At 38.4% G+C, this 16,741-nt stretch overlaps 1 protein-coding gene across 1 annotated transcript in view; it reads left to right on the forward strand.

The window, feature by feature from the left end:
* SLC17A8 (solute carrier family 17 member 8) overlaps window positions 1-16,237 on the forward strand; it is a 56,476-nt gene extending 40,239 nt beyond the window's left edge. Inside the window, exons 10-12 of the mRNA XM_004469218.5 lie at window positions 7,698-7,808; window positions 12,186-12,313; window positions 13,564-16,237. Coding sequence (XP_004469275.1) covers window positions 7,698-7,808; window positions 12,186-12,313; window positions 13,564-13,908 — 584 coding nt within the window. The 3' untranslated portion in view covers window positions 13,909-16,237. The remainder of the gene's footprint in view (window positions 1-7,697; window positions 7,809-12,185; window positions 12,314-13,563) is intronic.
* The last annotated feature ends 504 nt before the right edge of the window (window positions 16,238-16,741 follow it).

The following is a 16,741-nucleotide window of genomic DNA, read 5'->3' on the forward strand; positions in this document are numbered from 1 at the left end:
ACGCTGGATTGAAAAGGCCTAGATTGCTTTGAAGAGACTGTTGGTAGGAATATGGACACTGAAGAGACTTTTGATGAGGCCTTAGAAGTGAATGATGAAACTATTATTGGAAACTGGAGGAAGGGTTAGCCATGTTTTCAAGTCATAGAGATATTAGCAATATTGACTCCTGATGTTTTATGGAAAGCAGAATTAGAAAACTACAAGAATTTGAAAACATTTAGCCAAGGAGATTTCCAAACTAAATGTGAAAAATGCAGCCTGGCTTCTCCTTGCAGCTTAGAGAAAACTGCTAAAGGAAAGAGATAAGCTGATAACTGAATTAAACTGTTGGGCACAAAGAAAACAGAAATTGATTCCAGAAATTCCAAGCCTCTGGAAATCAAGCCCCCAGATGATCGTGAACCATTTGAGGATTAGCTAAACTTGGAACTTGTAAGTCAGGATTGAAAATGCAGCTACCTAGGAAAGACTTGTGAAGTTTTACTGTCCAGTGGTTTGGACCCCTGTTTCTGGCATGCTAAACCAACAAGCTTTTTGAGAGAACTGTATGAACAAAACCATTGTCAGCCTGGACTATAAGGGACATGGAGGGGAGAGATGAAAGGGAAAACAACTTTAAGAGGAAAACCATGGAAGCTGAGGTCTGGAATTTAGACATCTCTTTGGGTCAAGAGAGGACCCCACCTATGTGTACAAAGAGGGTGAGTTTGTCCCAGCAGTTGAAGAGGATAGATGTTCTAGTCCACTCTTCAGGGAGAGTTTTTGCTGTCCCAGGATACAGAGAGGGTGGAACACACTCCCCAAGGGTTGGGGAGAGTGAGGTTGATACTTTATATGTCTGAGAGGGGTGGGCCTGTCCCCAGAGATTAGGGAAGGCCAGATTGCCAACTCATTGTTCTGAGAGGGTTGAGCCTGTACACAAGAGATTAGGAAGAATGTTTCCCCCACTTCACTCTACTAAGGGTTGAAACTCTATCCCTGAGATTGGGTGAAGTGTACACTGCAACATTCTTGGAGAGTGAAGTTAGATCTGGGTTGTCACCCAGAGCTTGATGAAGGTGGAACCAAGAAAATCACCTGTGGAAAGGGTGGGTCCCCATGAGACCCAAGGATAAGAAGAAACCATCATCTTGAGAATGACTCCCCATCTTTGAAATCTAATGAAGTATGTCCTGCAGGTTTTTGGAACTGTAGGGGACCAGTGGCTCATTTTACTTCCTGAATTCTCCTTATAGTAATGCAAATGCTTTTCTTTGTCTGTTCCTTTGTATATTGAAAACTGATGAATTTTCTGTGGGTTTCACAGGTCTACAGCCAGAGGGGACTTTGCCCTAAGACAAACTGTACTTCGATAAACTGATTGTGATATAATTTTGTACTTAGCATTGCTACTGAAATAAGGTTTTTTGAATATTGTAATGTCTTTTTGGAAATCAGAGGGTAGAGTGTGACAGTTTGCTATTATTTATGAATTCCAAAAAGAGGTATTCATTATGTTTGTAAGCTGGTCTGTTCCTCTGGGCATGATACCCTTTGATTGATTTAAATTCAAAGGCTTTACATTTACTTACTATGTTAAGATTAGGACTTTGATTCGACCACTTCATTAGGACATGCAGAGTTGAGTCCCCACCCCCTTAGTAGGCTATATAAACAGACACTCACTCAAGGAGAACATAAAAAAAGATACACGGAAATAGAGGGAGCTCCATAGACATGGCAGAGAGAACTTGATCCTGGGGCCCCAGAGAAGGATAAGCTATTCGCCTGATAGTTTGCAGTTGCTGAGACCAGAGCCCTGAGTGGCTAAGAAAACCCAGAAAGAAACAAGCCCTCTAGCCTATACCTGAGATTGGAAGAACCTAGGCCCATGGAGCCTTAAGAGAAAGAGAGGAAGGCTGAACCCATGCAGACATTGCCTGCCATCTTTCTTCAACATGTGGCAACAGACTTTGGTTGGAAAAGTAAGCTTGAGTTAGACTCTTTTGGGCCTTGTAACTGTAAGCTTTTACCCCAAATAAATATGCTTTATAAAAGCCAACAGATTTCTGGTTCTTTGCATCAGCACCTCTTTGGCTGACTAATACATAGGCCATGGGAATAAAAGAGGAGAGAGCAGTTGGGAAGCAATTTCAGCATCCTGGCAAGAGAAGATGGTGGCTTGAGCTAAGTAAAGCAGTGGCAATGGAAGTGGAGAGAGGTCGGTGAATGTTTAAATTCTCTGAGCCTAAATTTTCTTATCTTTAAAATTTGGTTAATAATATTTACCTCAGATGATTTTTACAAGGGTTAAGTGAGACAATGTATAAAATTCACCTAGCATGGTGTTCAGTTTATAGAAAATTGTTAACAAACAGTGCCTTTGTCTTCTCATCTGTTCAAGACACAGACAATACAGAACTTTTTTTAATGGAGGCACCATTAAATATCTACTATTCAATCACAGTTCCATTCCAAAAATATGCATCCTCTAAACTTAGAATTTGAAAGAAAGTTTTGGGCTTAAACTCTACTTGTACAATCTCTTCTAAAGCCAGATGCCTTGAAGACACTGAACATACATGGTGGGAATGTCTTGTTCATATTTAATTCTGCCCCAGTCACCGCTGCTGTGGTTTCTCTGTCATTGATAGTGATGGCCTTGGGTGGTAGTGCTGATAACTCAAAAGATTTTTAAGTGTTAACAAAGTACCTCTTGAGAGTAAATTCTTTTTTCTACAGATACTAGAATGCATGTATGGAATCTCCCCAGCCTCTCTTCCATCTTCTTTTTTTATTTTATTTTTTTAATTGTCTTTAAAAAAAAAACATAGATCACAAAAAATGTTACATTAAAAAATATAAGAGGTTCCCATATACCCCACACTGCATACCCCTCACTCCTCCCATATCAACAACCTCTTTCATCATTGTGGCACATTCACTGCATATGTTGAATACATTTTGGAGCTTCTTTTAATATCTCTTCACATGTCTTCAAGTCATCTAAAAAATTTTTTTCCCCTCTCATATCATTTTTATATAGCAGAACCAGTGAGTTCTACATGGAAATTTTTTTATTTAAAAAGAAAGACTACAGTTATCCCCTTTGCCTGCTTAAATAAATGTTAGACTAGAGATAAATATATGAAAACAGTTTCATCCCATCACTGAATAATCCAGATTGATTTGGATGTGATGAGGCACTTAAACATGACCTTAGAGAGAATTTTAGTTTGTTTCATGTTTCCTAAAAAGAATTATAGAGGACATTTCTCATTTGAGAAGGATCACGCATATCTCAGAATCTGTCACCTTTTTTTCTTTCCATAGGTTAGGAATATGTGCTGCTAAAATCATTTGAAAGAAACAGATCACCTTAAGACATACGTTCTGTTCTAGTTCATGCTGAATCATAATTTCCAACATTCTCAAAGACAGAAATCCTCAAATTCTTGTGCTACCTTCTATAGTTCTTATAAAGTGTGACAGTTAAAAAAAATCAGATCTGACTGAATCGGTTGTCTGGGTGAACCTCAGATTGTTTTAATATGAAATGAAAATTTTCTCAGGGCTTTAAATCCTGATTCTGGTTCTCTTGTTGAAACTGAATAGTTCAATTTTAAGGATCTCTTGGTTATGCCTGAGGTTAAAATTTTATCCTTATTTTCCTGAAACCTACAGTTCTCTTTTTAGCATTTTAACTGTAGATAGGGATCATTTTAGCCCTTAAATATTTTTTCTTTCTTTGCAAATCTGCTGACTATATAGGCTCTTTTTTTTCAATATAAAATGATGTATCATTTGTAAGTTTTTTTCTTTTTTAACTATTTATGAAATAATTCCATTTGACCTTGTCATTTACATGCACATTTTAACAGTTATATGAGTTGACGTTTTAAAAAAAAATTTTATAGTAACATATACGCAACTGAAAATTTCCCACTTTAACCGCATTCAATTCAATGGTATTAATTACAGTCACAATATTGTGTTACTATCACCACATCCATTACCCCAACTTTTCATTACCTCAAGCAGTACCTCTACCCAATACACAAAAACTGCCTCTTACCCTTATCACCAAGGCCCCGGTAATTTATTGTATTCTATCTATGAATTTCCTTATTCTGGACGTTTCTTATAAGTAAGGTCATTTAATATTTGTATTTTTGAGATTGGCTTATTTCACTCAGCATGATGTCTTCAAGTTTCATCCATGTTGTAGCTGTATAGAACTTTATTCCTTTTTTGATGGCAGAATAATATATTCCATTGTGTATATATACCACATTTTGTTTACTCAATTATCTGTTCATGGACCCTTGGGTTACTGCCACTTGTTGGCTATTGTGACTAAAGCTGCTATGAACATTGGTATAAAATATCTGTACAAGTCCCTGATTTCAATTTTTTGGTGTTTATACCAAGCAGTGGGATTTCCAAGTCATATGTCAATTCTATGTTCAATTTCCTGAGAAAATGTCAAACTAATTTCCAGGGCTGCACCATTTTATAATCCACCAAGAATGTACAAGAATTACAATTTCTTTCCATCTGTAAATTTTATTCTTCATAGAATGTCTTCATCTGGGAATGACTTGTTGAAGAAATCTTGTTTCTGAACATGGAGGAATAAGAGCACAAAAAAATGCATTTTCCCCATGTCTGAGATTCACCAGAACATAATAGTTTGGGGGAATTGACTTTTTGGTACAACCTTTGTTGAGAGTATTACCAAAGAGAGAGATAGAGAGAGATTTCAGTTAGTTACCTTTTTATTTAAGATAGGCCACTTCTTTTTTTTTTTTTTCAATTTTTAAATTCATTTTGTAAAAATATTACATTCAAAAAATATGAGGTCCCATTCAACCCCACCACCCCCACCCCACCACTCCCCCCCCGCCCCCAGCAACACTCTCTCCCATCATCATGACATATCCATTGCATTTGGCAAGTATATCTCTGGGCATCGCTGCACCTCATGGTCAATGGTCCACATCATAGCCCATACTCTCCCACGTTCCATCCAGTGGGCCCTGGGAGGATCTACAATGTCCGGTAATTGTCCCTGAAGCACCACCCAGGACAACTCCAAGTCCCGAAAACGCCTCCACATCTCATCTCTTCCTCCCATTCCCTGCACCCATCAGCCATCATGGCCACTTTTCCCACACCAATGCCACATTTTCTCTGTGGACCTTGGATTGGTTGTGTCCATTGCACATCTATGTTAAGAGGAGGCTTAGATTCCACATTGATACTTGATGCAATCCTCCTGCTTTCAGTTGTAGGCACTCTAGGCTCCATGGTGTGGTGGTTGACAATCTTCAACTCCATGTTAGTTGAGTGGGGTAAGTCCAATAAATCAGAGTGTAGGAGTTGAAGTCTGTTGAGGCTCTGGGCCTGGCTATCATATTGTCAGTCCAGAGATTCAAATCTCCTAGATATATCTTAAACCCCAGCACCAACTACAATTCCAGTAAAGTAGCATGAAAGCCTTGTGAAAAGAGATCCCATCTGTGTCCAGCTCCATCACACAGAAACACCAGCTCCAAAGAAGGGCCAACTGACATGGCAATGAACCCCATCTGCCATGACCATAGAACCTGTGGGTCTCTTTAGCCCTCAAAAGAACCAATACCTGGGGTTGTATATACTTTATCTGTCTCTGAGACTCTGCTCAGGTGTGCTTAAGGGCATCCTTCTGACATCCTCCAGACTCTTTTTTAGAGACTCATAGCCATATAAACTCATTTGTCCTTTCCATTTCCCCCTTAATTTAGGTCAAACAGCATTTTTAACTCCTGTTATTATATGTAGACAGGAATATTCTGCTGGTCCGCATTGAACCTTTAATTCAAAGTCATTTTCTAGTTGCATCATCAGTTGGTACTTGGCAGTGATCCCTCGGTGCCAGGGAGGCTCATCCCCGGGTGTCATGTCCCATGCTGGGGGGAAGGCATTGCATTTACATGCTGAGTTTGGCTTTGAGACTGGCCACATTTGAGTAACATGAAGGCTGTCAGGAGGAAACTCCTAGGCACAGTGCTGCTCTAGACCTTGTTCTTATTTCAGGCATATAGGCTAACAAGCATAGTCATTAGTAAGATAGGCCACTTCTAAAACACATCTAGTTAGTATGCAAATCACTAGCAAATTTCCCCAATGTATAATATAAAATGTTGAAATGAAATTAATAACAAGTAGCAATGGAATAAAATCCTGCAGTTTAAAAATCACTGCTGCTTCCATAATTTCCTTTGATCCTCATGATGACCATGTAAAATAATTTTTAATGCTTGCCCTGTTAATTTTGAGGCTATGGGCTTAAACAGTAGAGCAACTTAACCGAGGTCTTACAATAAGTGCTTTAGTGTGTACTTCAACCCATTTGCCTTCAGTCTGGGTCCCATATTCTTCCCTTTGCATTAATTCACTAAGTGTCATTTATTAAGAGCCTACTACATGCTAGCTAAGTTCTGTGCTAGATGCATGGTACTTTCCCAGGATAATAGAGTTTGTAGGGGAGGCAAAAGCACAAATAAAAAGTTGTGAGACAAGTTGAAAAGTTCTAGAAAATAAATAAGAAAAAGGAGATGCTACCGTCACTGGTGGCAGGGAGGAGGGTTGTAAGGGAAGCTTCCTACAGGAAGCAGTATTTGAGCGAGACTTTGAAGAATGGTAAGATCTTTCCAGAAAAAGAGAAGGTGGTGGGAGAAGAGTATCCCAGACAAAGGTCCAGCATGAAAATATGTACAGGCATGAAACAGTGTTGCATGATTTGAAAATAGCTAATAGATCCATGTGACTGTGACATAGAGGATTATATGTATAGGATGGGCTGTGGGCAGGGAGGTGAGGGCATGGCAGGCAATGAACTTGGAAAAGCAGGAGACACTTACTGTATAATTCTGTCTTGATGATGTGGGACCCTTGACAAAAGTTTTAAGCCAAAAGAGCAACTGATAGATTTGTGGTTTGGAAAGAGAGTACTATGGAGAATGGATCCAAGGAGGAAGAGTTAGAGAGAGCAGAAAAGGATTGCATCATCTTTCTGTCTGCTGTTTGCTGGGCTTGTTTGGTGAGAAGGAACTTCATAATTTCCTCATCCTTTTTCATTGTATTGGACTCACTTTTCCTGAAAGAAAGTAACAGAAAGTACTTTTGTCCTGCTGACTTTTCTGAGAAAATAGCTCAGGGATTTTATAAAGAGACCCAAGAGTTGGAAAACTTCTGAAAGAGAAGCATTTTACCTTTGTGCTTTATAAGCCGCAAGATGTTGCGTTTTGTGTCAGATATTCACTACATACAGCTTTCAAGTCACTCTGTAGTTATTATTAGTCTCCTCATTTCATTTTGGTGTGAAAAGTCATAACGTAGGTGGTCAAAGGGGAGTCGTTCAAAGTCTACAGGAAAGCTTTAATATTTAGAAATGGCAGGGCTAACTACCAATGAAAGCACCTGATAATAAGCACCCCTCACCTCAGGAGTGTCACTGGTCTGTACTGGGACCATTAGGTGTTGTACCAGGATAAGATTAGAAGGTTCACCAAATGCCTGGGTTATGTGAGCATAACATGGGTGTTATTGTAAGCACTGTGCCAGAATTTATGCCCTGAAAACTTAGGCCTGGGGAAATATGAGTAAATAAATTCTTATGATAAATGAGGCTGACATGAAAATGACATTTTCCCTGCTGTTTCCATTTGCAGGTTTTGGCATGGAGGCAACCTTACTCCTGGTAGTTGGCTTTTCCCATACCAAAGGGGTGGCTATCTCCTTTCTTGTGCTTGCAGTCGGATTTAGCGGCTTTGCTATTTCAGGTAAAGTGTCCTTTGTGCTTCCAAATCTTGTCCACAGATTCAGCAAGTCTTGGGAGGAAGGAAGGGCAAGGGCATTGTAGCCCTTTTTTCAGTTGCCCGGCCATCCCCAAGGAGCTGGGCCACTGACCAGAGAATTCTATCTGCTGGGGGTGACTTTGTAAAAATCACTGAGAAGGGGCTTAGGGACCTGGCCAAGGTGGAATTGTCCCTATTTTCTCATCACAAAAAAAGATGCGAAGTGTGGGCGATGCCCCTGAGGCGGAGGGCAGGGGCCAAGCCCAAGTCCTGGGTCAGATGGCACTTTAGTACCTTGTCAGCAGGTCACCCTACCTAATGGAGGCTCTTGTGATCTTTTCAATCCTCCGCCCCTACTAGACAACTGCTGATTTTTAGCTCCATGTATTTAGTCATAGAAACGGAAGTTTTTAAGAATGGAAGGCTTCTCTAGCTTTCGCCTATTCCGTTGCCTTCATCCCAAGCAAGGGCACGGAGGTCCAGAGAGGCGAAGTGACTTGCTGAGCAGGGGAGAGCAGGCAATAGTAGTAGTAGCAATAATAATAATAATAGTGGTAATAATAATGTTTATCAAGCGTGGACTGTGTGTCAGGACCTGTTCAAAGCCCTCTCTTTGTACTGACCCTTGTAATTCTTACAACTACCCCAGGGGTTATTGGTGCTCTTAGGTTCCCCATTTTACAGGAGTAGAAGCCAGACTACTGTGTGTGAGAGGCCAGAGAGCTGTCATTAAGTCTTCAGAAGTTCTCTATGTAAAACTGGATGCAAATGTAAAATTCAGTTGTTTTTCTACCTTCAAAAAAATATTGTATAATAATAATAATAATTGTCAGTTATGGAATGTTTTACATATATTGCATCTTCCCTACAACACTGTGGATCAAATAGTAATATCACTGTATTGCTGATAAGGAACATAAAGCTCAGAAAAAATGAGTAATTTCCTAAATTCACACAGTTAGTGGCAAAGGAAGTTTTAAAGCACAGTTCTCCAAACCTCTGCTCTTTCCACTCTTCCAGGCTGCCTTCGAGACCAGACAGATGATAATGTCCTGCAAAAGAAAAATATGGAATCTCTGGTCTAAGTCATTCTAAAATAGGGGCTTGATCTTTCAAAATAAATAGAGCTGATGAATAGTTAAATTTTTTTAAAAATCTACTTTAAAAGTAGCTTGCAGCTAACAACTTGAATTTGGAGGTGTATAGACCTGGGTTTGAGTCCCACTTTACTACTTACTATTTATAAAAGAAAATTTTGCTAAGTTCTAAAAATTCTTAAGTCTCAGTTTCCTCGTACAGGGATTGGAGAGATTAACCACAAGCGCGTGGTGTTTTGGGAAAATAAACTGAGAAAATTCTTGCACCCACTCACACCATTGACCTGGCAAAGTTCTTGGCACTGACAATATTTCAGAGCTTACATTCCAATAGAGACAGAAGCATTCCAAGCACTTAGCACAGGGTCAGATGCATGACCAAACCAGTTAAGTATTTTCTGTTATTGTTCTTATATTATTCACTCTAGCCCAGGGCTTTTCAAACTTTAATGTGCATTTAAATTACCTGAGGATCTTGTTAAAATGCAGGTTCTGATTCAGCAGGTCCAAAGTGGGGACTGAGATTCGGCATTTCTAGCAAGCTCCCCTGTGATACCCATGCTGCTGATTCATCTTTGAATAGCAAGGATAGAGCAATCATGACTTGTCTCTAGAAGGATACTGAGGAACATCTTTTCTTTATAACTCTGTGATGCAAAAGAGATTCATATCCTGTGCCCAGAGATATCGAAATGTTCAGGTTTCTATTGCTTCCTGTCCCCCAATTGCCAATTAAGTCACCGAACAATGAGGAGAGAAGCCCAATAGTTCAAACCACAGCAGCTGCCATTTATTCAGTACTTTCCAAGCACAAGCTCATTTAACTCCCGGGGGTTACCAGATGAGGTGGGTATTGCTCTGTTCATTTTACTGATGAGGAAACTGAGGCTCAGAGAGGTGACTTAATTTGCTCAAGGCTACACAGTAAGTGGCTGGGATTGGAACAGAGGTCTCTCTGACCCAACAGTAACACCATGGGAGAGACTTGTGGCCACTGGGCAATGATTCCTCAGGATTTGCTGTCTGCCAATTTATAGCAAGCAAATGGGGATGCTCAGGAAGACTGGCTGGTACAGTTTAGGAGTTGATTATTTAGAAGACAGGCAAGTTGATTATTGCCAGGTAGGCCAAGTTCAAGAGATATGAAGGATGCCTGCTTTGGGAAATGTCTGGTGAAGAGTAGACAGACCCTCCCAATTTATGGGCGATTTTTTTGTTTTTTGCATCTGCTGCAAAAATCTATCAATATTGCAGTTTCTCTGTGATTTCCCCACCCACACCCTGAGTGCCAGGATTGTGCAGCTAGAAACCTGAGTGGCTTTTCTTACATCAAGTCTAGCTGAATAAGCACATGGGCCTAAGCTTTGTATCAGAGCATAATACTTGACAATCCTGTTAATTGCTTCTTATCTTTGGGTTCTTTTCTAATAAAGTATTTATCATGTTCAAATCAGCAGTAAGATTAATCTACCAGATGCTTTATATTCTGATTATCACTTGGTTCTGAAAGAGAAGGTATGCCTATTTAAAAAGAGGTTTTCGTTAGTAGATATTTTTTCCTCATATTCCTCATTGTTATAATGCTATTTTATAAATATAAAAGAATACCTTTATTTTTAAGAGACATATGCTAAAGTATTTACTAATAAAGTGCCATGGTCCAGCAAAATACTCACACACATATACTTATAGCAAGGTATTAAAATTGTTGAATCTAAAAAAATAAAATAAAATAAAATAAAATAAAATAAAATAAAATAAAAAGAGGTTTTCTCAAGAACTTTGAAAGGAGGTAGCAAAAACCACTGGCCAATATTCCAGATTAATAAAAGAATTTTTCAATCCTATTTTCAGGTTCATTGCCTGGACTAGAGTTTTAAAAAGCAAACTAAAACAAAACAAAAACCTATACCCCCTCCTGCTATAATTTAAAGAACTCAAGTTGGTAATTAATTAATCAAATATTTATTGAGCACTTACTCTGTGCCAGACACTTAGCCAGTTCAGGGAAGAAAGGAGAAAACAAGACAAATAAGATGTCCTCCTCTCCTTGTAAAGAGCATACCTCTTGCTTTTCACCTCTATGTCCCATGTAATTAACATACATTATTTAACTTAATTCTTACAACAATTTTATAAGAATGACCATCTTCAGTTTACAGATGAAAAAACTGAGATGTAAAAATACTTAAATCTTTTGTCTAGGTTTGCATCTCACTTAAGCTGCAGAGCTGCCAGCTGTCGGACTCAAACATGCAATCCTGGGCGATATTGGCAAAGTTGGTTTCCAGCACCCTTAGCCTCCTCTTTCATAGCCTCGCCCTCTCTCTGCCCTCTCTTCTCCCATTCATTCCACTTGCTCTTCCCTACTGATAAACAGATTAACAGTGAGGTGTAGGTGATGTATTACTATTTTACTATTCCCAGTGAGATTTTCTTTTGCTAGATGACTGCTAAGAGCAGTGCTATTGTAGCAGCAGCAGTAGTTAGTATAGCTTAGCTATTTGGCAAAGGCTCACTTATATATTTCCTGAGCCTCATAACACAGCATCTTTATGAGGTAATTTGCAATATTACCCCATTACAGATTACAAAACAAAGGCCTAAAAATTACTTAAATGATGGAAATAAAATTCAACTCTTATTTGGTTTACAGATTTACAGGCTCCAAATCAAGTAGGCATGTGGAAGTGTTTTGTAAATTTCAGAAGGTTCTGCCAATATTAGTGCAAATGTTTATTACTTAAAAAAAAAAAGCATTTTCACCATCATGCCATGTGGACACTAAGGCATGACTTACTTATATTGGTTTTTACAGGAATGAGTAGAGGACTTGTAGGGAGGGCATTATGAGGCAGGCTTTGCTTCTAATCACACTACATGTGATTGTGTGTTTGTTTACTTGGAAGAAATCTGGTTCAGGCAGTAGGGCTGTTCACTATTGTCTCAAACACCATATTTGGGTTCTGAACCTACAAACCACAGGAATTCTCCCCATGGAGAACCCATGATGGTCAATCACAGAACATTTTCCTGCCATGTCCGGACACAGCCTGATGATTCTCAACCCAGCCTCCTGGGTAGAGGTACCCATTTAGTCATAAGCAAGAAGAAGCCAAATAGATGAATGGAAGTTGGGGAAGCGAAACCTTTTCCAAAGTGTAACTGGAATTCTGTTCTTGACTTTGACTTTGAGGTTTTGGCTTTGTTGTAGGATTTGTTTATTTATTTATTTATTCATTCTGTTATTTTTGTTTTGCCACAGGTTTTAATGTCAACCACCTGGACATTGCCCCCCGCTATGCCAGCATTCTCATGGGGATCTCAAACGGAGTGGGAACCCTCTCCGGCATGGTCTGCCCGCTCATTGTCGGTGCAATGACCAAGCACAAGGTAATGGTTACCTTTGGGATTGTGGGCTACAGGGTCAGAGGACTGAAGTGCTGGACCCACAACTTGCAATCTCGGGGACCCATGTCAGCCTGCTAGTAGGTGGAGTGTGTGTCTTTGACACTGGCTGCATTGGTTGAAACTCTTCTTTTTTTTTTCTTTCTTTCCATTTTAAAAATTATTGTTGAATGTTTGATGACGGCAACAGGGCTGATTATTATTTGAAACCACAGTTTCCTCTGCCAAGGAATAAAATTTAGGGGAGGGTGAATGCTATAGAGACTGTTAGAAGAAACTCAAGTAATCAACTGAGGATAAGGGAATTTCTCAAGACGGTTTATAATTCTAAGTAGCAAAACTTTATAAGCCCATTTCCATTTAGTTGCTTAGCATATTCTAGCCAAAAATCATTAGTGCTCTTATACTTCCTTGCTCTGAAGGAAATAAGAAAGGCGTTAGAACCCGTCTCAGAGCCTACAAGGGTGTGGCCTCCAATAGTCACTGAACCTCTGTGTATGAGAACTAGGGTGGGTAATGAGGACAAGCCGTGATCCAGCCAGTAGCCAATCAAGGCTCACAAGGTTCCTTTATCTTTGTCATTGGAAAAGTTTTAAGACTTTCTGTAAATAAGAACGTTTACTCCAATACTGTTTTCTTAGTTGGATTGTTTACTACAAATAAGACTTCATAAATTCTTTTAGCTTCTTGGAGAAGAAGACGTGGAGTGACTTTTCTACCTTTTTGATAGAAAAGGAAGGTGGCAACTTTTAACACAAATTCCAATTATTTTTTATTTATTGTATCTTACACAGAAATTAAGTTTATAAATGAGTTATTGGCAGTCAAGGATAACCATTTTAAGGGTACAAATATGCATCTAATGGAAAGCAAGGAGACTTCTGATCTTTAAAATGGTGGGTTCCTAAAGCAAATTTAACTTAGCCTACTATGCGAGAAGAAACTCCATTTTTATATATAGAACATCTTGGAGGTGATGCTGCATGTGTTTTTACATGTTGTTTATTTTTAAACATAATTTTTAAATAAAAAAAATGCATATTTGTTGATGTCTCCCAAGTTTTCATTTTTAAAATACTCATATTCTGTTCACCCATTTATGGATCCTAGATGCTCCTTCTGACATGAAGCAGATCATTGTCTTAGAGGTGGATGGGTACTTTTGTCCTCTAGAACATAGTGTTAATCTCTGGTTTTGGTTAAAGCCTTAATTGGTGCTTTATTTCCTTGTTTAGACCCGCGAGGAATGGCAGAATGTGTTCCTCATAGCTGCCTTGGTTCACTACAGTGGCGTGATTTTCTATGGAGTCTTTGCTTCTGGGGAGAAACAAGATTGGGCTGACCCCGAGAATCTCTCTGAGGAGAAATGTGGAATTATTGACCAAGATGAATTAGCTGAGGAGACAGAACTCAACAATGAGAATTTTGCAAGTCCCAAAAAGAAGATATCTTATGGGGCCACCACCCAGAATTGTGAAGTACGGAAGAAGGAATGGAGAGGGCAGAGAGGAGCAACCCTCTTTGAGGAAGAGCTGACCTCCTACCAGAGTGAAGAAGGAAACTTCCCAGATCCATCTTAGTATCTGAAGGGCAACTCCCCCCATCTTCTCCTTACTGTAAAACCAGAAAGTATCCATATCTATTGCCTTCCCCATAGCTTGGCTTGCCAGAGGGCTAAATATAAGGACAACTGGAGGTAGTTAAGGAAGGGAGGAGATTCAGTCAACAATGGAGAAAAGAGAAATATTATCTTGCCCTTACACTTACGGGTATGGTGTTTCATCTCAATTGATGTGATAGGAATATATGTTTTGATTTTTTTGTTGTTGCTTTTTTTGATTGGCAGCTGGCCTTTTTCTTTAAAAAATGAACTCATTCAGAAAGGACTGATTAGAAGAACAAGGGAAACAATACCATGATGTTCAAAGAAACTTGGAAGGAAATGGGATATTTGGCCTGGAGAAATGTAAACTTAGTTGCCTTGGTATCTCTAAAGGGAGCTATGCATTTCAGGGTTTCCCATTTCGAATAAAGGCTGCTGCTCATGGAGGCCCTGGGTTGGACCAGGAGCTTTATAAACAGTATCATTTAATCTTTACACACCTGAAAGATGTGAGGATTTTTGTTTGTTTGTTTGTTTTGTTTTTGAGGTACTGAGGGCTGGGATTGAACCCAGGAAAAGTTCAGCTGGCATATGTGGGAAGCCAGCAGTCAACCACTGTGTCCTGTCATCTTCCCTGAGTTGGTGTTCCATTTGTTTTGCTTGTTGTTTGCTTTTATTTTTCCAGGAAGCACCTGAACTGAACCTGGGACTTCCCAGGTGAGAGGCGGGCAACAACAAGAGATGAACTTGCGTAAGGTCATCCTCTCAGGGGCAGTGCTGGCTTTGATGGTTCCCATGGTAGTTGGCAGTTTGGCAGATGATTTCAGCTCAGAGTAGGGAAGAACTTTCTAAAAATGAAGTTGTCTGGAAGCGGAATGGGTTGTCTTGTGAGTAAGTCCTTATTTTGGCAGAGGTGGTGATGACAAGGCTTGAGGAGATTCAGACATTGTATGAGGGTCTGGATTCAAAGACCCTTAGAATTTTATATGATCCAAAGAGTCAATTGATTCTGTGAATTCATAACTTTTAAAATAATAAGTGTCACAGATTGTATGAGATTCAAATTGCTTAAAAAAAAAAGCAAAATGTTAATTAACATAACCTCATTTCCAGGAATCTGATGGTCTAAATGGCCTGAAAGAAGTAAACAAGGGTATGGTTATTAAATTTCAACTTTTTCCTAATATCATGAATGTGATCAAACAATGTCCAAATTGCTTATAAACTTTAAAACATTTAATAATTTAAGAAGTAGATTCATGAATTACATTAGGTAAAAATCTCCTGAAAGAGTGTTCTGTTAAAAAAATGTCATTAGTCTTTCTGCTGGTGATTACATTAGGAAATATGATCAAAATATACAATTATGATTGAAATATTCCTAATGACTCTATCTAGAGTGATTTTCAGGGAAATCACAATAATATAGCAATAGTTATATAGGTAACTGCTGCTAGAATGAAAAATATCTGGACAACTAGAACCAAAGTGTTGAAAACTTCATCTTTGATTGTATAAGGCAATAACATGGATACTTTCCAGATATGTTTAAAAATTTAATGTTGGCATGTAGAGTTAAGAAAATAAAATTATTTTCCTGTTCATTGTTTTTGAAAATTTATTTCTACTTTCAGAAGAAAAATATAGTATCATGGATAAAAATTTATGTTTGCTTGTAGTTTATTGTAGTAAGGTGTTTTTTCTAATATCTGTCATATATTATTTCTGGTCCCTGGTTGTACCAGAAGAGTTTTAGTATATTTTTTAAAGAGAATAATTTTCAGAAAAATTGTCTAGTTCTCCATTAAAAAATACTCTTTATAACACTGGTATATAATTTATGTTGTCAGACATCTTTAAGTATCTTTAATAAGTGGATCCATGTAAGTTCCTTAGAACAGTTCCTGGCATGTAGAAAGTGCTCTATAAATATTAGCCATCATCATCATTACCATCTTCCAAACTTCTGGGTGAGCTTTTCAGTTGAAAAGAAAGCATATGTCATTTTCATCCATTAACCACAGGAAGAGTTTATTGTGAAAATCATGCTGTTTTCCTGGAAAAATATGGGATATTTATGATTGCTCATGTTTCATTTTTAATAAAGTATTAATGTCAAATAACTATTTTCAGAAACTTCACAATAATCCTTAGGGTAATATTGTAGATTGTGACACAAATTGTAGTTTACTACATCATTTAAAATCAGTGTTGTATGCAGACTTAGGGTACCTATACCTTGTTCTCATAGTATTAAAAAAAAAAAATGGAGCCCTGGGTCCTGACATTAAAATCTAGAAAATACATTATTCTGTTGTTATGTGTTTTGCTCTCTGAATGTTTGTCAGACAGATAATTACATTTGAGCACTAGGCAGATATAATTTGCAAGCCAGCACACATTTTGCTGCAAATGCTCATTTGTAGAGCAACCTTTTGAAACAAACAGTATGTTCTAGTAGGAAGGGAAGGTGCCCTGAAAGTGGTGGATTCTTCAGACAATAAAAGTTTGACTAATCCTTTCCAAAGAACGAAAGTTTTGGAGACTACTGAATATGACAAGAAAAACGATTATTCAAAAACCCCCTCTGCCTGGATGTTAAACTCAAAAGTGAATATTGGAACCTACCATTTATATTTCACACTGCTTTCCCAACCCCAGTAAACCTGATCTTTCTACTCTGTTTCCTATCTCAGTTAATGACATCAAGCTAAAAATGTTGGAGTCATCTTTGATTTAAACAAACAAACAAACAACCAAAACTCTCTCTCTCTCTTCCTACCAAGAGTATTTTATTTATTTTCATTCTG

Source organism: Dasypus novemcinctus, chromosome 12, assembly GCF_030445035.2.
Source record: "Dasypus novemcinctus isolate mDasNov1 chromosome 12, mDasNov1.1.hap2, whole genome shotgun sequence".
Taxonomy (NCBI): domain Eukaryota; kingdom Metazoa; phylum Chordata; class Mammalia; order Cingulata; family Dasypodidae; genus Dasypus; species Dasypus novemcinctus.